This window comes from Mangifera indica, chromosome 11 (assembly GCF_011075055.1).
Source record: "Mangifera indica cultivar Alphonso chromosome 11, CATAS_Mindica_2.1, whole genome shotgun sequence".
In the NCBI taxonomy this organism is placed as follows: Eukaryota; Viridiplantae; Streptophyta; class Magnoliopsida; order Sapindales; family Anacardiaceae; genus Mangifera; species Mangifera indica.
The window spans coordinates 2624068-2649092 of NC_058147.1; the positions used below are offsets into that span (position 1 = coordinate 2624068).

Below are 25025 nucleotides of genomic sequence, written 5' to 3' on the forward strand. Positions count from 1 at the left end.
AGTTCAAATTAGTGATTCAGTTCGATTAGAAATTGTTGTTTGAATTAAAAATTTTATATATTATTTGAATAAAATGATATTATTTTATTAATGAATTAAAAATTTAAATAATTTATTTAAATTATAAATTCAAATTTAAGGGGGGTTGTATTTTGTTTTAACCAAATTCAAACCCTGATGTCCAGGCTCGTCGGTTTGGTATCCACCCCGTATACATTTTACCAGTTTACCCTACGCGCACGGCATGTCGTGGATCTCGTCAACCTTGACTTTCATATGTTCTTGTTCAGCTTCCGTGCTAACTTGTATCGTGAGGCACGCATTGACTTAGTGAATGGTCGATTTCTTCAACAAAATTCCTGGATTGATAGATTGATTTCAAGTTTGAAGTGACAGCAGGCAGGAGGCGGGTCTCTTTCCATCTTAGTTGCCGACTGAAAAATTTAGATTTAGAAAATTTTATGAAACCATAGACAATGTAAACAGAGAAGGAACCGAGGTGTTTCCTTCTCCAAGTCATCATCCTAGAAATAGGAGAGGAGCTACAATAGTTAGTTTCAGTTCCACATGAAGCTTAGCTCCTTCAATCTTACTGTTTCAAATGCAAGCGAGTGGTAATACTGGTAATTTTCTCCGAAGTCCAGGCCAATCCTCGCCAAATACGATTCGGAAGCTCAGGCGCATGAGGAAGCTTAGACACGCTACAGACGATGAACTCGGCTTGTCCTCCGGCGATCGGTCCTCTTCCTCTTCCGATTCCACTCGGAAGTCGCGGTCCGCCGACCACTGGCCCTCCTTGGCCGTCCCAATACCTCTGCCGCCGGGTTCCAATTCCGGTCATAGTCTCCAATCGCCGGACGAGGGGTTTGGTTCTTCGTTAGCTAGGTAAATCATTTTATTTCGACTTCATTTTGTTAAGATTTGTTGGAGAGTTTTTTCTTTTTTTTTGGAACTGAATTTCCTTCTGCATCAATTAAATAAAAATTCACTTAAATTTATTAATTTTAACTATGTTTTTCTGTGTTAATTTGTCGTAATTTATGCTACCAGGAAGAAAAATTCAGATCATGCTACCAAAATTTCAGACAAAAATTTAAGCCATTTTATTAAGGTGAACGTTAAAAATGTTAATAATATGAGGAGCAGTCCAACAAGGGGTTTTGTAAGTCCTGCTGTCAGCCCACATACAGCAGGTGCTGATCTTTTTTCTTTGCCTGGCCCCGATTCAAAATCTTTAAGCACTCGTCGTAGGGGATTCTCTCATGATTTAAAAGTTGATCACCCTTTAAGATCGGATGTATCTCCCAAGAGTGCTCCAACAAGTGTTTTCTCAAGTCCTGCTGTTAGTCCTCAAAGATCAAGACCCAGAGATTTCTCTCCTTCTATCTGGGCTCCTGAAGAAATTCAGCCTCGGTCAACTGTTGAATTCTTAGACTCGAGTAGGAACTGTACTTCATCGATTTCACCAGTTAGAACAAGTGTATATAGCACTGATCATTCTCCACTTCACAGCCCCACTATGCAAAGTCCAAAACTCAGCCCCAGAAGTCCCAAATTTTATTTCCCATCGCATCCTCAATCACTTCCACAGCCTGAACCTGGTAGCCATGCCAGTGCCCACAAATTGCCTCTTCCTCCTGGAGCTTTGGCAGCGCCACAATCATCCATGCTATCCTCTGTGATTCATCCAGTTATTGAAACGCCAAATCCATCTTCAATGAAGAATCAATGGCAAAAAGGAAAACTTATTGGACGAGGCACTTTTGGAAGTGTTTATATTGCAACCAACAGGTGTGCAAGGATGCCGAAGTTTTTTCTTCAAGTTGGTTCTTGGCTTTCTTTTAGTGAACACTAATCTTTCTATTTCTTTTTATTTTATGGGGTGTGACAGAGATACTGGAGCCTTATGTGCAATGAAGGAGGTTAGTATCATCCCTGATGACCCTAAGTCTGCTGAATGTATAAAGCAGTTGGAGCAGGTGGGTATCTGGAGTCCCTTCTGAAAACAATCTAGTTGGTTACAAAATAGTTGCTGTTTAAATCAGTTACTGAGGAATATGCAAATTTGATTTATTTGTCATACCCTAGAATATTTGTTGCCAATAATATTCTATTTCAAGACTATGGGATGGGAATGTGTATTTGTCTTACATGGATTCTGGCCACTATAGTTGATTGTCAAATGAAATCAAGCCTGAACATGGTGTTCACAGTGAAATAAGTGCCATGCTTATATCCAGTCACCCTTATCCTCATTTTGGCTCAGTACCTAGACCAGTACCAATCTATCAGTCTGTTTTTTAAAGTCCCAGGAAAAATTGTATCAGTCTGAAAGTGCGGTTTAGAAGTTCCAATTCTTGTTCATCACCACTGTGTGCATTGAGGACGCATGAGACACTATACTTCAGTCAGATTAGTTGTACCTTTTTTTATTCCATCTTTCTTGAAAACTAACAATTCCTACTTGTGCTAATTGTTACAGGAAATTAGAGTTCTCCAACAATTAAAGCATCCAAATATAGTACAGTATTATGGAAGTGAAGTGGTGTGTGATTCTTCCTATAGAATATGCTAGATTTGACTGTTTGTGTTAGTGCAGATATAATTCATTCATTGAACATTGTTTCCACTGCAGGTCGATGATCACTTTTACATATATCTGGAGTATATTCATCCTGGATCTATCAATAAATATGTCCGTGAGCATTTTGGAGCTATAACAGAATCTATAGTTCGGAATTTCACCCGACATATTCTCTCTGGGCTAGCTTATCTGCATAGCACAAGGACAATCCACAGGTAACAATTGTGCATGTCATGGAGCACAGCAATACTGTTTAACTTCTTTGTTAATAGTTTATGGTTACACTTGCAGATTGCTAGAGTTTTTATATGTTCTTAATCTAGTAAAAAGTCAACAGTAAAATTATCAATGATGTTTTGAAAGAATTGAAAACTGCTTACTTTACAGCGTTTACTGTTTTGACACGCTTCTTGAATTTCAATTTTGTTGTTGAAGTAGCATATTTTTTGGTTATAAACTTATTGCTTTTGGTCTATGAGTATACTTATCAAGATGAATATGATCTATAGGGATATTAAAGGCGCAAATTTGCTTGTTGATGCATTTGGTGTTGTGAAGCTTACTGACTTTGGGATGGCAAAACATGTGAGTTTTGAGATTCTTTAATACTATGCGGTCATGAATCTTAGTTTCGTTTGATCTACTGTAATCTGAGAGTACAATTCTCTTACATTATGTTTTCATGTATAGTGTTAATTGGTATTTTTCCTAGCTAAGATTTATCTGTAAGATTGTTGTGGTTGAATGTGTGTTAACATAAGCATTCATTATTAATGATGGATGAAAGGAGCTGCTTGTGGTAGTATGATTTAGCATCCATTGGACACCTAGAAATTACATAATGGGAGCCTCCCTTTCTCGTGTGTATCAGGTCACAACCATAACATTGTTGGCATTAGGCTGGTGAGAATGAAACATGCGGTGAAATAACTACTCTACTAATAATTGAAAAGCTGTTTAAGACATCTTATTCTGAAATTATGTAGTGTATTGATTGAATTTATATTGGTTACTATCATCTTTATGGAGTTCTTCGAAAGAGTAATCCTCCTTTTGCAATTATGTTTACACACAATTCTGTCTAAACATGAGGCTTTTGACTTGGGTCATCTATCTGTCTGTAGTTTTATTTACTTAAAATTTGAGTCTTGTTTGTGTTCAGCTTACAGGATTATCGTATGAGCTATCTTTGAAAGGCAGCCCATACTGGATGGCTCCTGAGGTACATTACATTGCAGTTGTTAGTAAATTCCTTTTCTGTTTATGTCTTCTCTTTCTACATTATTGTTTTTTGTGCAGGTGATGCAGTCTGTGATGCAGAAAGATGCCCATTCTAATCTTGCTTTGGCTGTTGACATTTGGAGCTTAGGTTGTACTGTAATTGAGATGCTTACTGGAAGACCTCCATGGGGTGAGCTTGAGGGGGTTAGTACTTTATTACAAACAAATGTCTTTTCTATTCATCAGTATTTCAGCAAGGCCAATACTTTGATGGCTTAATATGGACTCGAACCCTATTTTATTAGCATGAATAAGTTCGCTGGATATCTGAATACCTGTGAATAAGCAGGTGCAACTGCTGTTGATTGCCTCTCCTTTCTTTTAGCAATCCATATTCTCTTTTCATCGAAGTGTTTCACAGTTGAATTTTTATATTTAGATATTTAAAATTTTTGGACAATTTCTCACTTTATCATGTCATCAACTCTTTTACAATATTTCACCCTTGAGAACCGAGTTCTGTAGTCTATTGCTGTGCTTCAGGTGTGGATTAGTTACAAACTATGAAATCGCATGGGAGAGTCTGCTTACTGAATTCAAAACATTTTTTGTATCTTGCTTTTCTGATAGCATATTCTGCTTGTTGATAACTTTATTTTGCATGTTACTGAATAGGCTTATAGCTTGATTTTGATATGGTGATTTACTTACAAAATCACAGAGAGAGAATGCTCATTTGTTGTCCTTAAGTTTTATGTAAATGATCTTTTCTCTACCAATCACTTTAATTGTCTCATCTTCTATTTGTCAGCCTCAAGCTATGTTCAAGGTCTTGCATAAAACCCCACCTATACCAAAAACATTATCTTCAGAGGGAAAGGATTTTCTCCAGCGCTGCTTTCTAAGAAATCCTGCAGAGCGACCATCAGCTATGATGCTACTTGAGCATCCTTTTGTCCGTAACTCAAATGATCACAGAATATTTCAAAAATGAAACTGATGGTAAGTACTACGTACCACCTGTTGTTATCAGCTGATTATAATCTCCAACTGATTTGATTTTTCTTTGCCTTTCACAACTTTCATGTGCAAATATTATTGTATACTGATTATATGTTTCTGCTTTTATAGGATAGATCACATAGTCCAATAGACCGAGCTGCACAGAAAGTTGATTTTCTACCAAACTCGCCTGGCAAACCGATTAGAGATAGCAAGCGGCCTTGTAATAGGTAAATGAATCATGTTTCTGTAAAACTACTTGCAAGGTTGTGTGGAATGAATGATTTCACCTCGGCATGGCTAAATGTTTTGGCTTGATGCAATATAATTCTCTATTCTTTGTGTTTTTCTTTTCCAGTGAAACTTTTCAACAATGTTATACATTTAATGCGCTACAGCTTCTCATCACTCTCCATGTACTACACTTGGGAGTAAATCACTCTTTCCCTTCAACTCGATTCATAATTCACAAAGTTTTAGTCCCTCATCAAATGACTCTAGCAATATGCCCCTCGGTGCTGTGAACAACCACCCTTGTGCTCTTTCAAGGACTCAAGGAAGAGAAGTTCCACACATCTGAAACATGCTGATTGAAATAAATTTATTTGATATCAAGTCTGTCAGGGAGAGAGAAGCCCCCAAGGAGGTTTTGATTTTGGGTGTAAACTGAGAAGAGGTTAAAATTTATTTATTTATTTATTTATTTCATTTTTAACCTCTATTTCATACTATGTAAACACAGGGTGTCGTGTGGGAAATCAACAGAGCTGGGATGAGAAAGCTAGAAATATCCATGTTTGTTGCTAGTGTTTAGCCTTAGTGATAGTGTTTATTGTATAATGTAACCAGGAAGAAAAATTTGGTGTCATATTTTAGTTGTGACAAACGAAGGACTCGCAGATATTTTAGGGATTATTATTATTATTATTATTATTCTTCCCAATTAAATTCATTCTTGACAATCAGCTCTCAGCAATTGTTGGATATGCAAAGCAAACAATATTGTTATATAAAATTATATGGATAAATAGTTTTTAAATAAAATTAAAATTATCTTATATTATATATTATATTATAATATTAGTAATAAAACGTATATTTTGGTAATTAATTTTTTATAATTTAAATGATAGAAAATTGTTCCATAAATTTGGGTGAAAAATAGTGATTTCACTAGTTCTCTAAGGAAAAAAATTGACTAAAAAATTAAAAAATAAAAAAAATTTCGACATTGATAAACCAAATTAAAAAATAATGTTTATTGTTATTTTTTATTTTCTCAAAATACCAGGAACTTGGCGCTCCCGAAAAATCTAAAATGTACTTTGCCTAATTAGAAGACAAGATCTGCACTGCATCAACTTCAGAAAAAGGTCACCGGAGCTGGAGTAAAAGCATCTCAGCCTTCGCTTCTCTTCTCTTCTCTTCTCTTACCTCTCCTTTGTGAGAAATTTAACGAACAACACTAAAAGCCTTTTTAGTTTTCAATTTGCCGGATTCTTAATTTTATATTTTTGTCGCTCCTTATGGAGATAGGTAAGTTATTCTCTCATTTAAAAAGAGTCTTTTCGTCCTTCTTGGCTAGGTTAATCAATCGATCACTTATGGATTAGGTCTTTACGTTCTTGATCAATATCTCAGAACCTATAGATTTTAAACATCATTGGTTTTTAATCTCTGCAGACGGAGCGAAAGTACACATTTCTCAAAGTTTAATTGATAGGATTTACAATGTGTTTTCTGACGGAATGCAGTTTGCTGCTCCAGTATCATCCTTGAGGATGAGTGAAGTGGACTTGGTATGCTCATGCCCTCGGTTTTTTTTCGCTTTAAGATTTTTATGCCATTTTAACGGTTTCAAATGTTGTTTACTTAGGTACGAGGTGTTTTACAAATGTTTCAAGGGTTTTCCAGTTCCTCGTTCTTTTGGGACGAAACTAGACAGAATTTTCGTCCCAAAACTGGGATCTATGTTACTCACCTTTCCCATAAGAGTTTACATGACCTTCTCAGTCAATTCACTTATGGAGCAACATGTTTAAAACTGGTGGAAATTGTAATTGGTACGGTGGAGACTTCTATGAGAATCACTTCCCCTACTTTGAGGGCATTCTCATTCTCCGCTTCTGAATGGTTGAAGGTATGTAGTTTGACTATTAATTTGTATAATTTTTTTCTGCTGTCTTTATGTAAACACTTGACTGATTTTTCTTTGGAGTAGAGATTAAGGAGTATTGCTTTGAAGGAAGAAATGAAAATATGTGAGCCAAATGTTGGAATTTCGACAACCCTACTGGGGTTAGCAAATTCCTTGTCAAGGTTGGTGTATGATATCTTTAAAAACTTTAATTTCCAAATTGGGGATATGTTTGATGGATGTATTTTGCACATTGTTGTTGAATAGCTATCATTGATCAGTCTTCAACTTTCGGTTTGAGTTGTAGTTTGATAGTGGTATAGTACTGTCCTTGTAACTCAGGTTTTAAGTTCAACTTTTACTTGGAATTCATTATTTAATACCCTTGAGGGTCTTCCTTTTGCCCTTGGTTTTGGAATATGCTGATCATTATTATTTTTATTTATTTTAGTCTTTGTTCAGGTGCTGAATATTTATTACAAACAGTAAATGGAGCCATTCCCCAAGTATATTTTGAGTCCAATGTGTCTGCCGCTGAAATGGCTGTTCATGTCCTTGATTATCTTTACAAGAAGCTCGATGAAGTGTGTCTTGTGCAAGGTGGTGAGGTTGTAGTTATGTTTTGGCAGTAAATATGTCTTTTATGTTTAGTTTAATGTGGCTTTCCTGATTTACACAATGCAAACTTGAAACTTGTGGTAATGTTCAGGAGGAAGTGTATCAGATGCTACTTCATATATTTGTTGGAAGTTTATTGCCATATATCGAGGGTCTTGATTCATGGCTTTTTGAAGGAACACTTGATGATCCATTTGAAGAGGTAGTTGATGATCAAATCTTTGTATGATATCCCAAGCAATCTATTTATGTACAATCTTGTTATTGAAAACTGTTCATGTAATTCCTGGTTTATGGAGTGATAACATCGTTTAACATGCAAGTTCTTTGCTAAAGTTAATTTTGATGAAATGATGGAAATGGACAATAATCATTTATATACCGGTTCATTGGACATGAAATTGTCTTCCCTCTTTGCTTGTGTCTTTAGTGTAGTATTCTCTTTAAGAATTGTAGCTTTTTTCCCTGCAGATGTTCTTTTATGCTAACAGAGCAATCTCAGTTGATGAGGCTGACTTCTGGGAAAAGAGCTATCTACTGAGACTATCACAGAGTTGGAAGTTAGATGCTAGACCCTCCTCCGCTCTTGTTTCTGAAAGTCGTCATGCACACATTACAACTGAACAGAGAGAAATGAGTGAGAAGGAATCCATTTCCCTGTCTAGCTCTATGAAAGGGAAAGAGTGGAGCGACGGAGACCTTCAAGTTTGCCCTTTATTTATTAAGGACATGGCTAAGTCAATTGTTTCTGCTGGCAAATCATGGCAACTGATCCGGCATGTTCCTTCAGCATTTGCAGCAGTAGCAGGCAAGAATAAAGATAATGAGTTTGCTGGGTTGGGAAATTATAAAGGTGGTGCTGACTTAAGCAAATTTCATCGTGGACAGAGCATAGCTGGGTTGACACTGTCTGAAATTTTCTGCGTGTCATTAGCAGGTCTTATAGGCCCTGGTGATCACATTTCTAAATATTCTTGGCAAAATGACCGATGCGAATCTAAGTTTGTCCCTTCACCTGTTTCAGACATGAATGAGCAGATTATGGGGAATGGAAATGATGAAACTGTTGCAGCTTTGACAAGCTCGGAGAAGATGTGGTATAGGTTCTTGGTTGATACATTGTTACAGAAAAGGGTGAATGATAGGGTTGCAAGTGATATTCCCAACATGAAAGGAGAGGACATGGCCGGAGATATTGACGAGTTTCCCTTACCCGTCCAGAAGTCATTCTGTCCTGAAAATCCTGTTCTTACTGTATGTAGAAAATTACTCAACAAGAATAATGATGCCCGAAAAGCACTGAACTTGTCTAGAAATTACTATCTTCCCCCTTTAAATGATGAGATCTTACGAAATGCTCTTTTGGTTGGGGAGGGAGATAACTTTTCTGGACTTAAAGGAACAAACCATGCTTTTGGTTTCCGGTTTGGTGAATCTGAATATCGGCGTTCTCAGTATGATTCAAAGCTGTTAGAGGTCCTGTTTCCCTTCCCCACTCTTCTTCCATCTTTTCAGGTACAACTATATCAATAGTTCTCTCAGCGGTTTTGTAGCCATAGCTTCAATGGCATTTTTGAGTTTTGCTTGACATTATCTGAATTTGAAGCAGGATGAACTTCAAATGTCTGAACTCTTACCTTTCCAGAAGAATAGCACCCTTCCATCAAAAGTTCTTAGCTGGATTCAAAGTGTTGAACCAAGAACTACTCCACTTCCTGTGGTTGTTATGCAGGAATGCCTCACTGTCTATATCAAAAAGCAGGTATATTGGTGTGCCTATTTATGTGGATATAGTTTCTTTTCATTTAAGCATTTTATTGAAAACTGCAGTGTTTACCTGTTGTAGGTGGATCATATTGGCAGGCTTATATTGTCCAAGTTGATGAATGGCTGGAAATTGATGGATGAGCTTGCAGTCTTGCGTGCTATATACTTACTAGGTTCAGGTAGTTGCTGGGATGTTGAATTCTGCTTTCTGGTCTTAGCTGTTAGTCATCTCAACAAACAAGATAAATGACATATTGTGGTACCTTGCTGCTTCAGGTGATCTGCTGCAGCACTTTTTAACTGTCATTTTCAATAAACTGGATAAAGGAGAAACCTGGGATGATGATTTTGAGTTGAACACTATATTACAGGTACAAACAATTATTTCAACAAGAACTATCCCATCTGTTTGGGTTATATGTGGTATAGACATCTCAATTTTGTTGAAAGAATATGAAGCTCAAATCATAATGAAATAGATTTGTGAAAGTTCTCTCCTTGGGTATCGATGAAGAACATTGGGCCACATTTTGGTCAACAACTGCTACTGCTTTAATTTGCGAAATTTATGTGATATCATCTGCGTCAGTGGATTTCAGTTTCTCTTGCCCTATTTTTATTCTTATAGTAATGGTCTGTGCTTATGACTTCAGGAATCCATCAGAAACTCTGCTGATGGCATGCTACTAAGTGCCCCTGATTCATTGGTGGTCTCTATAGCCAAAAATCATGGTTTTGATGGTGATGAGCAACTTAATACAGTTAACTTTACTTCAACTCCACATAAAAGTCATGCACGCAGCTCTGGAATAGATGGTCTAGATTTATTGAAATTTACATACAAGGTCTATTCTACAATCAAAAACTTAATATTTTATTTTATTCATTGTCTTTCAACGAATTACTTCAAATATGTATGGTTATTAAATGTAACAGGTTTCTTGGCCTCTTGAACTTATTGCTAATACAGAAGCAATTAAAAAGTATAACCAGGTAATCCTTTACTTGGCTATTATGTTACAGGGCATCATTATTGAATTTTCAATTTTTTATATTAATTTTCTTAAGTTCTGGTATAGGTGATGGGATTCTTGTTGAAGGTCAAGCGTGCCAAATTTGTACTTGGTAAAGCTCGGAGGTGGATGTGGAAGGTTCGTTATTTCTTCAACCACTCCTACAAAAAATATGATAATAGAAATAGAGTCACAAAAGAGCAAACATCCGATCATGAATCATGGAAAAGCCATTTTGTACTTTCATTTCTCTTTGATTTATACCTAATTCTTTGCTTTGCCTCGTCTAGGGTAGAGGCACTCCAACGAACAATCGCAAGCACCATTGGTTGTTGGAACAGAAACTCCTCCATTTTGTGGATGCTTTCCACCAGTATGTGATGGACAGAGTATGCTATCCCACAATATTACTCGAATGTACTTTTGTCTTGGTTTATGTTTGTGCATGTGTGTGACTTTCATACCCTATATTTTTTATTTGGTTATTTCATTAAGCTGCTTGTACCATTATTTGTTCTAATTCAGGCATATGAGCTTCTAAGATCTCTGATTTAGATATTGTAATCAGGTATATCACAGCGCATGGCTTGAACTGTGTGAAGGTATGGCAGCAGCTGGATCTCTGGACGAAGTTATAGAAGTTCACGAGGCTTACCTATTATCAATTCAACGACAGTGCTTTGTCGTACCTGATAAATTGGTGGGTACTCATCCCCCTTACTAGGTTCTGCAATTAAGGCTGATGCTTAAGTCTTGTCTTAAATTGGTGATTTTGTGGAATATAGCTTAATCTTGTTCAATTGTCTCTTTTGGATCTAGTGGGCTTTGATTGCCAGCCGAATTAACAGCATCCTAGGATTAGCTTTGGACTTCTATTCGATACAGCAGACTCTGAGCAGCAGTGGAGCAGTTTCTGCCATCAAGGCCAGATGTGCAATGGAAATTGAGCGAATTGAGAAGCAATTTGATGATTGCATTGCTTTCCTCCTCAGAGTACTCTGCTACCCCTCCTTTTTCCATTATTTTTTTGCCCATAATTGACCATTAAAGATTGGGTCTCACTCATGCTTTTCCGAAATTACAAGATAATATTTATATGCTGACGTGAATGTGCCTGTGGCATATGGTGGCTATGAGGAGATGCACATATATTTATGAATAGTTGAAAATTTATCTGTAAAATAAGCTTCATGTCTTGATTTTGCAGGTCTTATCTTTCAAATTAAATGTGGGGCACTTTCCTCATTTGGCAGATTTGGTCACCAGAATTAACTACAACTACTTCTATATGTCTGCTAGCGGAAACTTGATGACTGTCCCAGGCTCTGAAACCGTTAGCTCAAGATTGGGCAAGACTTTCGTGAGTTGAACAGACTGATCTATGCTGCCAAATTTCTTAATGGTGCCTGAACTGTGAATATGGTATAAACGAATGCAAATGTGATTCTCTGCATAGTTTTAAACAGGCATACCACCTACAAACACACAGTTTCCTAAAAGACAGGATAGATTTGAGGTGAAGCTGCTTTCATGGAATCCGTCTGGAACCAAAGGGAATCAGTTGGTTACTGGTTGTCGTTGCTTGGAGATTTGAGTGTTCAACTACTGATGCTTGAACTGATCTATATCATGGTATGGCGTCTCTGCACCTTCAGTTGAATCTGAGATTCTATGGTATGATGGAATATATTTAACATACTTGTGCCACTTAGCCTTTGCCTCTGTATGCATGCTGTTTTGCCCTAAATTTATTTGTTTGATGAATGAGTAACCAGTGTCACCATCATAAAACAACTCAATTGTGTGGTGTGTACACCATGATCCTTGGCAGTCAATAAAGGGTAACTAGTGGGTGCCATGCTGTGGAAATGATATCATGTTTTCAGCCACAGCCGCTGGGGAAGATTCTTTAAAAAATTAATTAGTAACTGAATTCTCTATCATGTGCCTCTCTATATTTAATAAAGACATGTATCTTGGACTGAAATCAACAAATGTGTAATTTTACTCTTTGAATAATGAGCAATGCCATATGTAAATGTTAACAGGAGCCAATCTAGTTTGGGAGATGATTCACACTGGCTTTGAACTGAGATGAACTACGGTTGAATTAACCCAAACTTGTTGGCTTAGCCAATCTGATCGCTGGTTGAATTAGACTAGTCCTTTCACCAAATTGATGCCTAATCCGAGTAAAACATTGGTTTCTACCCAAACTCTCACGTACAGCAGGAAACAATTACTAGCTGCTCATGTAGTTGAAGGGCCTTTAGACATGCAAGGCACAACATCATTCACCAACCATGGTGCTCATTTTCTCACTAATAACAAGATAATAAAAAGACCAGAATTGTCTCCGCACAAAAAGTTCTCAAATAGAATTCACACTTCTACAATATTCGGAGTCTCAAAAAGGAAGCCTGAATAGCACAACTTTAGACGCCACTATGTGAAAAGGCAAATCATGATACGTTTATCAAATGGTAGAATTATGCTTCCTGCAGCTTAGGGTGAATTCCACATCCAGTTCGCAAAATCAACAAAGGGAGGAATCCAAATACTCATCTCTGTTGAAACAAACACCGGTCTCACCAATTCAGACTAAATGCAGCAACATATAAGACAGGTTTCAGATTGATAACCAACTTGAAAAATACAGATGTTGAAAAGCTGGAAAGATGAGAAGTATAATCCTTTCTCTTAAGAGTTTTTGTTGCTACCGAAAGACTCTGGTGGACACATGAATTTATATCTCCTCAAAATGCATTTTCCTGGAAGTCATGTGCCCAGCACCCATCAAAAACTGTCTTCGACGAACTGAGAAGGAGGACAGATTTTACTGATTCAGATTGCTTTTAATCTAGCTACTACGTATTTGAGGGGCGCTTAATCTTGAGAAGATGAGAGAGACCTGCCACTACATGTAGCCGACTACTAGGAATACCTGTCTTCGCCAGTGCCTTCCCATTTTTGTCCAACAACACAAAGCAAGGAACATAAGTAATGTCATAGTGGAGAAGCTGCATTGACGATGAATATACTCAAATCAGTGTTATCTCAAATCAATCCAATTGATGTCATTTAGATGGAGAATTTAAACCCTTAGAGTGGGAAAAACACAACTTGTAGAGAGAGTTCCATTAAAATGAAGATAACTGATGAAGTTAAAGAAATTTATATCCAAAAATGTCCATATTTATGATCAGGTTGTGATTCCCCTGAAACATGCAAAAACATATTATACGAAAAACAAAGAATAGTGAGACTGAAAACAATAATTTAACAGAAAGGTACACTGGGTGGGCAGCCCTAGACACTAGCCCTCTTGGCTAAACTAGTTTGTTATGCATCTTCTACTGCAGACCTTCACAACTCACTGGGTAAACTGTGATATATTTCAAAAAAGTCAGCACTACAATACCTAAATCGGAGCTTTCTATAATTCATGGCACTCAACTTAAATTGAAGACTGTCCAATTACAACACTAAAACAGCCATTTCAATGCATTTCCTTAACATCTTCACTCAGATAGAAATTCATTGACATGCCTCCCAATTATATTTTCTGCAAGACTTTGATTAATTAACCTAAAACCACCAACAAAATCTGAATAAAACTACAATGATCACAATCAACTTATGCAACATTCCATGAATTTAAAAGATCTGCTTACGTTACAAAAATGTAAAAATAATAATAAATACTAGCACAGACAAAATCTCCAGGTTCATGTTTATCTTCAACCACATTCCTAAAATTTCTCAGCAACAAACAATCCCAATCTGGCATGAGAACCATGGCATGCAAATTACTGAGACCACAATGAAAAACCATAATTTCAATGCATTTCCAGATGCAATCATTTATTTATATAAAATCAGGATGAAGTAAATTACCTCAGGCAGCCATTTTTCATTCTCAGCATCTGCCATAACAATGTTAACCCAGTTTGAATTCCTACCTTCCACCTCTGTGACAAAACCAAGTAAGGAATTGCACAGACTGCATTTAGGCGAATAGAACTCGATCACTGTAGCCTCTTTTGCATTAGCTAGTGCTGAAGCAAATGCTCTTTGCTCTGCCTCTCCTTGTTCTTCCGGACTCAAAATCTTTTTCTTGAAAATTAAATTGCTATTTTGATTGGCTCTGGTAGACAATTGGGTGGGAAAAAAGGACTTGGCCCATGAATTTGACTTAAAAAAAGAACTAAAAGCAATGGATCCAAGATTTTGCAATGATTTGAATAACCATGGACCCTCAAAATTGCAAACACTAGTTGTATTGTTTTGGTTGACATGCATCGGCCATTTCAGACAAAACAAAGACTGTTTTCGAGTAGAATCCATCTCTTCCCCAATACACTTGTCGAGTGAATATCTGCAAATCCTGCCATTATTAAAAACGATTAAAAATAAACTAATGCTTTTATAGTATTTCTGTAAAAATTGAAACAGAATAAATGAATTATTCCATAAATAAATTCATTCAGTTGTAGCAATTTCTATATCAAAAAATAAATAAAAGAAATTTTGAATTAGCTGCTCCTAATTTCGCTTTCATAATTTGTAATTCTAATAGACTGCAGAAACCCCTAACACTATTTTACAAGTATCGAGATGTTTCTCCCAACTATTTCAAATCAGAAGTTCATAAACAAATTAACCAACCTTTAAAATTGTATTATCTCAGCTTACAAAAGACACAAGAGGGAGAATGGCTTCCTGCTCAGGCAAGGCAACTGCACGATCAGGGGAAATTGGGAAATTTTACTCAGAGCGCGCAACATGAAACGGCGTCGTTCTTTCAGCCTTTTTAAGTGGGCCGGGTTGTTGCTTTTAAGGCTGGACCACATTTAGTTCCGCTGATTGTTTAATGTTTACATAAATTCTATTGTAGATTTCCAGTAAGGAAATTGAAACATGAGAAATAATCCAAATCAGAATCGGCCAAATATTGAAAATTATATAAAACGGCGTTCAACCCTACTACGTGAATGATATATATTGGCCAAATGACTTATCACCATGAGAAGAATTCTCTATTCTCGTGTTTTTATTTATTAATTAAAAAAATAAAAAATCTATTAATTTATTATTTTTAAGATTATTATTAAGAATAAAATCATTATTTAACCAAAATAATTAAAAAAACTAAAATATTTTTACATTCTCTTCTTTAAATTTAAAAATCTAATAATATCATTTCACATAAAATTTGAATAATAACTATTTTTTTATAGGATTTTTCAATCATCACTGTCAACAGTCAGGTTCTCTCTCCCTCTCAACTTCTCTCTCTACCTCAATCCATCTTTAACTATCATCGAATTGTTCATCATCATCACCAAGATGAAAACGATGAATCATCTTTGTCTAAGAGATAAAAATGATTCGTTATATCTGTCTCTAATGAAAATAAACGTCTTTGTCTCTATGATGACTACGAACATATTCATCTCAGTGATGACTACAAACATTTTCATCTCGGTGATGACTATAAACATCTTCATTTTGGTGATGATGACGAATGATTTGGTAATAATCAGTGATGCTTAGGAATGAATCGAGATGGAGAGAGAGAGAGAACCAGGTTGTTGTTGTCTTCGGGCGTTGGCATTGGTGGTTGGACAATCCTAAAGGAAAATAGTTATTTTTCAAACTTTAAATAATGTGAAATTTTTTTATTTTTAAACTTGAAGAGAGAATGTGATAAATTTTTAGTTTTTTAAAATATTTCTATTAAATAATAATTTTTTCTTTAATATTAACTCAAAATGTTAATAGATTGATAGATGTTTGAGTTTTTAAAAATTAATAGATAAAAATTTAAATAAAAAAAATCTTTGGATAGAAATAAATCCTTTGGCCATATATATTTAATACATTGATGTTAGAATATTTAGATAATATTGTAAATTATTTGGATAATATTGTAAAATGTCTCCTATTCTGCGCATTAATTGGTCATCGGATTCTCTTTCGGTGCCAGGTTGAAACCCATTACATTGTGAGTAAATAAGTAGTTAGATTTGTCTAGAATGGATTTAAAATTGGGAGAAGGACTATTTCCCACCTAACTTTTGATGCACTTTCAAAATACCACCCATGACAGATGAAAATTCACTTTTCTCATCCATGAGCTGTTAAAATGGATGATATCTGTTTGCATAAGGGTAAAATATCTATTTTACCCTTGTTAGATGAAATGACAAAAGTACCCTTCAATTTAATCTCCCAAAATTGATGTGAGGGTTTTACCATTCACCCCCTTTAGGTTTTAGAAACTAACATTTTCACCTTACCTAAAGTTTTTAAACTTTAAAAACTAATATTTTCACCCCCAAACCTAGGGTTTCTATATTTTTCAAAATACAGCCCCCCCATAACTTTCAAAACTAGCATTTCACCTCCATTCTTCAACTTCATCTCCCAACGTCTTCTTCGGCGTCGTCACCGGCCTCCTCCTTCTCCTGGTACGACGACGGTGGTGCGACAAAGAGACGGAGATCTCTACGTCGCACGGTGTGACAAAGAGACAGAGATCTTTTCGTCGCACGATGCGACGAAGAGACCTCTCTTCGTCGCTCGTCGTCCAGATCTAGGAGATCGCTCGACGAAGGTCTCTCTTCATCGCTCGTCGCGTCTGGACGACACGACGACGAAGCGTCGTCCTTCGTCTGTTCTTCCAGATTTGGACGACGCTTCGTCGTCCAGATCTGGGCGACGAAGGGTCGTCCTTCGTCATCCTTTGTAGTCGGAGATGAGAGATCGATCGAATGCATCGACCGTCGGTGGTGGCCGGAGAAGGAAGCAAATGCCAGGGGTGAAATCTAAACTTTTCAAACTTTGAGGATAGGTTAGTTATTAGTTTTTAAAACCTGGAGGGGGGAAACAGTAAAATTTTAAATTTTTAAGGTTTTAAATAGTAAATAACGATTTTGTCCTTATTCCTAACTAAAAAATTAGACGGTAGTTTGCTCATGGGTGAAAAAAGTAGATTTTTATTTGTCGTGGGTGACATTTTGAAAATGCATCAAAAGTTAGGTAGGAAATAGTCCTTCTCCCTTTAAAATTAAAAAAAAAAAAGAAATTAGAGGATTGTATTAAAACCTAATATCAGAATCAAACTCTTCAATTGTGTCAAATCGATCTGAGATTCGATTCAAAATCTCTGAAAATCCCCATCACAATAAAACCTGATCTGTTACTATAATGGGCTAGATCGACCGGTATATATATATATATATATATATATATATATATATATATATATATATATATAATTTGTAATTTAAGGGCAGAAGCCATTGGTGATTTTTTATTTCTTATTACTATTATTATATAAACCCAACAACCCCCCATTCCTTTTTACAAAATTTATTCTTCTCTCTCAAATCTCACACAAGCAAGTCTCAATCTCTCCATCTTTCGTTATTCCCGACCATATTTTCTCTTATTAATTCTTATTTTGAAACTGTTTGAATTCATAAATAATAATTTTCTGTTTTAATAATTCTATTTTTATTTCAATTTTATCAATCAATATATTTAACAAGATATAAATTAATTTATTTGTATTATATTATAATATTTTTTATAATGTAATCATAATATTCTTCTACCACAAATGAAAGATTATTAATAAAATATTTAAGATATTGTTCTTTAATTGGAAAATGGTTTTAAAAAGTAATTTTCTTAAAAAATTCTAGGCCAACCCATTATTATAAGACTCAACCCAACTTTATATATATCGAGTCAGACTATAGGTTTTATACTATTTATGTGCTGATTTGTACCTGATTAACTATTGTATGGGTCTTAGTCTGATCTAACCCATGGGTCTAATGGACCTCGTTAGAGTTGGTTCGATTTGATCACTATCTCCTCTACTCTTAATTTATCTAATAAAATATAATGATTGTGGAATTAATAATTAGACCATGGACTTCATTTATTTAATTAACGTAATCAACTCAATATTAGAAGACAGGAAAATATTCAAATAAAATTTCTTCTTTCCTTAAAATTTAGAAAAAAAAAAAAAAAAAACCTTACACGTCGGGTACCCATTCTCTTCTCGGTTTCACACTCACAATTCAAAATGACAGTGAGCTTCTAACTCCAAATCCACTCTCGATAGAAGAAAAAAGCTAAGAGAGCTTGAAATTGGTGGCATATTGGTCATGGAATGGGCCACCACTAAATGACTTGAATGATAAACAAGAGATAAGTTGTCAAAAAATAGCACTCAGAATTAACCATACTCCCATGGCTGCCTGTCTTTATTCATTGCATGGTAAAAATTGATGGGACTGAAAAGACCTCCTCCCCATTACTCTCATGGCGCCAGCAATAGTTTTTGGCATGCTCCTTTTGTTTTTCGGAAATATATAGTTTCATCTACAACATTAAGTCTCCCCAGCAAATCAAAACTACAGCTTCAACTTTCTTTCTTCTCCAAAATCATACACATGCATGCACAGTAGCCAGTTACTAAATTCCAATGCGTGTTATTGAAGATTAATATAAAAATCTTTGAAATGAGTGCAGTGGACATCCTCCAGGATTTTTATAAGATTGAGGAAGACAAGACACAAGAGGGAAGAGCCTCTGCGCCATATTTAAAACATGCAAAAACATAAATTAAATACTGCAATTTCGGAAAGTGTTGCGATAAAGTGGAACAAAGCTCTGAGTATTTTTACAATTGGTTCCAAATCCAATTAGAAGAAAACAAGGTGCATATAGCTGTGTCGCGTGCTTTGCTTTCCCACCTCCCTTTTCATTTTCAAGAAAAGTGAAACATTGGCTCTCCGTTTTCATTATGGAGGTCCACCCCGTTGGACTTCTTGGCCTTATTTTGACCTTAAATATTATATATATCTATAAGATTAGTGTTGCCCATTATAACGAAAATAATCATCATTAAATCTTAATACTGTTTCTTTACTCATTCATTTGCATTTATGAATTCTACTTTGGAAAAGTTGAAGGATCATGAATTCGTTTGTAATATTGTGTGTGATCATATAAAATCTGATACTGAATAATTTTTGCACATGTTATTTATGCTCACGCATGATGGTGGTGATATTTAATATGAAATAGTAAAGTTTGAACAACCCATTGTGCACAATGTCTTCTTTCCACTGTCCACATTGATTTGGAAATGTTGATCTGAATGTGTGTATTGTTTTTCTTTGGTTTTATGAAATTTAATTTGTAGATATTCAATATGAGATGGGAAATTGATCATGTGTAATTACGGAATTATTTTGAGATATTACATAATAGTTGTGATAAGAATTAATGTTACAGAGAGTGTTTATATAATCATCAAAAAAGGTTTTTTTAAGTAGTTTAGTTGTTTTAGTAAAACCTATGTCTACTATAGTGTATTTATTTATTTTGTATTGTGTGTTTATTGAAAAAAATTACAAAAGGTGATGCTTTTAAAGTGAATATAGAAAATGTCTTTCGTTTTGGCTTAGGAAGATGAGAGTCAAACAACAATAAACCCCTAGAGTGAAAGCTAAATGATCTGAAAGAGTCATTCGATATATTTTTTCTTTGGTTTATATACTTGAAATGAAAGGTTGTTGTTAGCCACCTAGGGGTACATGATGCGTAGAGATTTCACTAAACTTGTATATTCATTTGATTTAGGATTGTTACATGTTGAAAGAGGTTGTAATACATGTAATATATATTGTTTGACCATGTTAGTTGCTTTGCATTTAATATATAAGAGAAGTATTGATCTAGCCTCATAATTTACTTGATCGATAAGATAATGATTATACTCAGTTATCCACTTCAATTTGAATATCTTGCCCAAGCTCAAGATTGGTTAGCTCAAACTTTTTTTTTTAACTTGAAGAACATAAACCCATGCTATGTTGATATATTCGTCCAGTAGATGTGAATTATTTACGTACTTTGAACATGAATTATCTACATACTCTAAACATGAGTTGTCTACACGGCTATGTGAAAGCGTTAATGGTCGAGCTGCCAAGGAGACCTGAAAAACCTGCTACCCAACAATTGGTGCTGTTCAAAGTAGGGATGACAATTTGGACTCGATTTTAGAGGTCTCGACCCTCCCCAATTATAATGAGGAGGGGAATCCCCGATAGAAACGGGGAAGGGGATGAAAAAAATCTCTGTAATTGAGGACGGGCCGGGGATGAGGACACATGTGTCCCCTCTCCACCCCGACCCTTCCCTTCCCCGCCCCTTTATATTAATATATTTATTTAAAATACTAATATATTTTTATAGTTTTAAATTATTTATGTTTTTCAAATTTATTTAAGTTTTTGTTGTGCATATTAAAAGAGTTAATATATTATATTTATGATATTTGAAATAGTAAATTAATTTTAATTTTGTTTAATTTTATTATTTAATATATTTATATTATATTTACAAGATAAAAAAAATATATTTTTTTTACAGGTACGGAGAGGAGATTTTTTTTTTTAGAGAGGGGACAGAGAATCAATTTTATCTCTGTAACAAAGACGAAAATTGATATCCCCTACGGAGATGGGGATGGGGATTCCCCGTTCCTCCCGTTGCCATCCCCAGTTCAAAGTACAATTTTACAGGGGGAAATCCTACCAGCATAACAAACACCCCAGTTATCAACCCCAGTAACATTAAGTCAGATGTTCTCTAGACAATTTTCTACGACCAATTAATGAGGCTTTTAACCTTTATACGCCGCAGCTTAAAACCTAACCATGTATCACCAACAGAAGCGTACGAAGTTTGGATTTCATCTGACAGAATAAACTTTTACTGATAGTTCACAGCCTAATAATATCCAAGGCGGTGGAGTTTTGACCGCACGATATAAGCGCGAAGTTTCCCAAAATATTAAACCTTATTTTATTTCAACAATAAAACAGTAGAAATTCTTTTAGTAGTATCCCAAGATTAACGTATATATTTTTTATAATATTTTGGGTTGTATATCCAGCTCAGATGCCAGGGCGACCACTTTCCTGTAATGGAAAGATATTAAGTTAATAATCAAGAGATTAACCAAGCATGCAGTGCATAGAGTCATGGCATTACATAATTAATTCTCCATTAACAAGATTTAAAACGATCTTAACAAATCGTAGTTAATTTGCCTTCTCTTTTCTTCTGTTGACAGACAGGCTGTATTGCCTCGAGCTCAGGCATTCCTGATTTGAAAATTACATTACATCACTATATCAACATTAAATTCTTCAGAAATAAACCACCAGATTAACAGATAATACATAAGCAATTGACTTTCTCTTCCTCATTTTAATGGAACCCTGAAGTCTCAGACAACGTTGAACTCATGTAATCTCTTACTTCTCTTGCTATAACACCTCTCATCGCATCCCAGAACCCCGCCGGAAAACCCTCCGTTCTCCTTTCGGTCACCGCAGCACTACTACTCCCTGGAGGACCCAAAGTCAATGCAGTCAATGAATCATCTTCCAATCCCATACACTGCTGACCCGATCCTGAAGCTGCATGCCCTATGTTATTATTTCCATTATCAAAAAAATCCATTTGTTGTTGTTCTAGCGGCTGTTGCTGTTGTTGTAATTGTTGTTCTTTTGCTCTTCTCTTCAACGTGGAGTTCCAGTGATTCTTGACCGCATTATCTGTTCGACCAGGGAGCAACCGTGCGATAGTGGCCCAACGGTTTCCGAACCGGGCATGGGCGGCCAAGATGGTCTCGTCTTCTGCCGGAGAGAAAGGCCTATGCTCAACATTTGGGCTTAGCTGGTTACACCATCTAAGCCTGCAAGATTTCCCCGACCTTCCCTTAATGTATCGGCTTATAAGAGACCAGTTTCTCGGTCCATATCGTTCAACAAGACGGGTCAAAATACGGTCTTCTTCCGCACTCCATGGACCTTTAATTCTTTCAGCTTTGTGGGTTTCTCTTGGTATTCTATTATTACCAGAAAAAGATGATTCTGAAGAAGAAGAATCCGAGGATGAAGTAGAAGAAGAACACATATTGATTGCTTCCATTAAAAGAGAGAAATTAAGAGTGATGCAGAAAAAACAAAGGGTTTGAATATGAAGCAAGTACGAGTCAAAGAGGTGTTTCTGTTTATATATGGAGGCGAAAGAAGATAGATGAACTTAAATCGTCGCACAGTGGAGGATGGGGGGATACTTCCAGGAAGTTAGCTTTTGTAAAGTTGGTAGGGGTTCTAACTAGAACGGATTATTAGATGTGCACCCCATTGTTATTATTATCTACGGCGATTTTCTTTCTGCGCGCAATTTTGTCGCAGACTTATTCCACTTTGTATCCACTTGTTTATTTACCATTTTAGGTCCATTTTACATTTAGATAGTATGCTTAATTAGAAAAAAAAAAAATAATAAAGACAAATAATACCAGGACTGTTTTTCAATCAGTTGAGGAATAATAATAGACGGATCAATTTCATCCTTCATTATTCAATACAAATTCCTATTCATAAGTTTAAACTGTAAAACCAAATCAAATCTTTCAAAAATTATGATTTAGTTTGATTAAATTTATAAAATGATTTAGTTTTAATTAATAAATTTTCTAAAGATAGTTTATAATTTAGAATACAATTTTTAAATTGAATCACACTTTAAATCATATTTTTTAAATGTATTTATAAAATCATATTTGAAAAAAAAAATAAGTAACTAGATGTATCACTTATTTCATATTTATTTTACATGGTTATTTCACATTTTATATAACTATAATTTAAATATTATTTATTATATAATACAAAATATTTAAAAATGAATTATTTATAATAGATTCAAATTGTATTATTAATAATTTTATTTTCAGTTTAGTTTAAGCATACAATAATTTAACCTGATTTGAAACTTTTTAAAACTATTTTTAATTTAATTTAAAAAAATTTAAAATTACGTTAAACTGGATTGACAATGCTAAGACAATTCTTTTATTTACTTAATTTTATAACCAGGTTATTGATTGATTAATTATTGGTGAAACCTTTGTCAGGAGCAGCGTAAAAAAAAAAAAAAATATATATATATATATATATATATATATAAAATTTAATATCTTATTATTAAAAATATAAAATACTAAGACAATTTTTTTGTTTAAATTTTTTTTAGGTACATATAGAAAAAGAAAATTCTATAAATTTTCATAAACAGTAGAGAGGGGTAAGATTGGAATTGTGGAGGATGTTGGTGGAGAAAAGAAAATTAATAAAATCATTCTCGTACTAACACAATATCAAGATCGTTTAAAACATGACAGGAAAGGCAGAGCTGTTTAACACAAAACAATCGTTTTAAAACGGAAAGTGGGGCCATTTTACTTTTTTGACTACTTTAACAGCTGTAAGTAGTCCAATCCATACCCTCACTCACTTGAATCAACGGCTCCAATCAACCGTCTCTATACAATCCTGTTGAAACAAACCAAGATGGCTTCAACGTCTTCCACGTAGGATGGCCCCACCCCAGCCTGTAAGAATCTCACGTGATTCGAGTTGAATCCCTTTGACTTTCTACTCTAATCTAATAAAACCAACTCCCCTCACTCTTCTTTCCGGAGCGTGACTCTCACAAACTGAATTATTGCCCGTATAACATTTACATTTTTTAACCTTTTTAGCCGCGGTGATGTAATTGAGGAACACGTGCTTAACAAAACCCTGGGGGGATTACAGTGGCGTAATGTGAACGGATCGATACATCATTGCATCGTAGCCGCCCACGTGGCGGTATTTATGGGATTTGGAGTGTCATTGTAGAGCTGTGACGTAACTTTTGGGAGAAGCAGTTGGGCAGTTGAAACTACAGCTGGCTGGCAGTGAGAGAGAGAGAGAACCCTAACTCACCGACTTGAACTGGATTCATGAAATTTCCAGCAGCCAATAAAAAGCGGGACCTCAATAATTATCCGTTGGTTGTTGAATAGTGGGGCCTGTATACGACCCTGTCTGATTGAGATATTTAATAAATATTTAGGTGTGATGAAAAGAATTTCAGCCACTTGATCAAGTGGGACCAAACTGTTTCTTTCCAACCCGATAGCCGGTCTGTTTGGTTTGATCGAATCCAGTGATTGAATACAATTAGCCCAATACACCGCGTGGGTAGTTTTTTGTCCGCTTCTGTACAAAAGTCAACAGTTGGTTCCTCTTTTTGTAAGAGAATAATTACTTACGTAGCAACAAGTATTTAATCCACCAAATTAAATGTTTTTCTTTGAAATAATGAGGAAAATGGTAATTTCCTAATAAAAGGAATAACAAATTTAAATCAAAATGGTAGGCTGAAGTACCAGCACGTGTAATTATTTTTGCCCATATCAACTAAAATTCAAAACATAACTGACAATATCTTGACCTTCTTTTATATAAAAAGGTTATAACGAAAGGAAGAGCCAGCAGATGTTGGGCTGTTTATGGGGTAAGAGAAATCTTGAATGACCAAATACCAAATCAAACTCTAAGGGCCAGGTGATACCGGGCTGTTGTAATTTGATCATCTTATAGATCTCAGTTTGGGCCTATTTTCAGCCAAAGCTGTTCCTATTATAGAGTCCACCTTCAGTTTTACTTATCCATTTGTTAAGGGAGAAGTGAGAATGGAGAGTGTTAACTGTTATAACGGTAGTTTTTCGTTTGCAGAATATCTT

The 25025-nt window shown here is 35.3% G+C and overlaps 4 protein-coding genes across 15 annotated transcripts; 2 read left to right on the forward strand and 2 right to left on the reverse strand.

Annotated features, from left to right (window-relative positions):
- Positions 1 to 233: 233 nt before the first annotated feature.
- LOC123229931 (mitogen-activated protein kinase kinase kinase 5-like) lies at positions 234 to 5769 on the forward strand. 3 transcript variants are annotated; one of them, XM_044655982.1, is made up of 11 exons: positions 237 to 885; positions 1051 to 1791; positions 1892 to 1979; positions 2483 to 2545; positions 2636 to 2799; positions 3094 to 3169; positions 3747 to 3806; positions 3884 to 4009; positions 4617 to 4807; positions 4942 to 5037; positions 5166 to 5769. In XM_044655982.1, the coding sequence occupies exons 1-9, from the start codon at positions 602 to 604 to the stop codon at positions 4797 to 4799; spliced, it is 1785 nt and encodes a 594-aa protein (XP_044511917.1). In that variant the 5' UTR covers positions 237 to 601; the 3' UTR covers positions 4800 to 4807; positions 4942 to 5037; positions 5166 to 5769. The 3 variants fall into 3 exon arrangements, with proteins under 3 accessions (XP_044511918.1, XP_044511917.1, XP_044511916.1); XM_044655981.1 differs by having other exon boundaries at positions 240 to 885; positions 4937 to 5037; XM_044655983.1 differs by lacking the exons at positions 4942 to 5037; positions 5166 to 5769 and having other exon boundaries at positions 234 to 885; positions 3884 to 3995; positions 4617 to 4780.
- Positions 5770 to 6080: 311 nt separating this feature from the next.
- LOC123229307 (gamma-tubulin complex component 5) lies at positions 6081 to 12329 on the forward strand. 8 transcript variants are annotated; one of them, XM_044655038.1, is made up of 18 exons: positions 6084 to 6343; positions 6491 to 6606; positions 6684 to 6947; positions 7029 to 7126; positions 7396 to 7552; positions 7654 to 7764; positions 8034 to 8499; positions 8587 to 9077; positions 9169 to 9324; positions 9409 to 9508; positions 9606 to 9700; positions 9983 to 10174; positions 10266 to 10322; positions 10409 to 10480; positions 10633 to 10731; positions 10911 to 11042; positions 11162 to 11335; positions 11550 to 12329. In XM_044655038.1, the coding sequence occupies exons 1-18, from the start codon at positions 6334 to 6336 to the stop codon at positions 11709 to 11711; spliced, it is 2952 nt and encodes a 983-aa protein (XP_044510973.1). In that variant the 5' UTR covers positions 6084 to 6333; the 3' UTR covers positions 11712 to 12329. The 8 variants fall into 8 exon arrangements, 7 of the variants coding, with proteins under 7 accessions (XP_044510973.1, XP_044510971.1, XP_044510972.1 ...); XM_044655036.1 differs by having other exon boundaries at positions 6085 to 6343; positions 8034 to 9077; XM_044655037.1 differs by having other exon boundaries at positions 6085 to 6343; positions 8034 to 9077; positions 9172 to 9324.
- A 306-nt stretch (positions 12330 to 12635) lies between these two features.
- On the reverse strand, positions 12636 to 15223 carry LOC123229309. Of its 3 annotated transcripts, none has more exons than XM_044655044.1 (3): positions 15011 to 15220; positions 14240 to 14729; positions 12636 to 13302 (listed from the first exon to the last, which is right to left on the reverse strand). In XM_044655044.1, the coding sequence occupies exons 2-3, from the start codon at positions 14687 to 14689 to the stop codon at positions 13210 to 13212; spliced, it is 543 nt and encodes a 180-aa protein (XP_044510979.1). In that variant the 5' UTR covers positions 14690 to 14729; positions 15011 to 15220; the 3' UTR covers positions 12636 to 13209. The 3 variants fall into 3 exon arrangements, with proteins under 3 accessions (XP_044510979.1, XP_044510978.1, XP_044510980.1); XM_044655043.1 differs by having other exon boundaries at positions 12636 to 13362; positions 15011 to 15180; XM_044655045.1 differs by lacking the exon at positions 12636 to 13302 and adding an exon at positions 13375 to 13560 and having other exon boundaries at positions 15011 to 15223.
- Positions 15224 to 21426: 6203 nt separating this feature from the next.
- LOC123229188 (transcription factor MYB73-like) lies at positions 21427 to 22577 on the reverse strand. Its single transcript, XM_044654830.1, has one exon. It carries the CDS (start codon positions 22373 to 22375, stop codon positions 21650 to 21652), a length of 726 nt encoding a protein of 241 aa, XP_044510765.1. The 5' UTR covers positions 22376 to 22577; the 3' UTR covers positions 21427 to 21649.
- Between the last annotated feature and the right edge of the window lie 2448 nt (positions 22578 to 25025).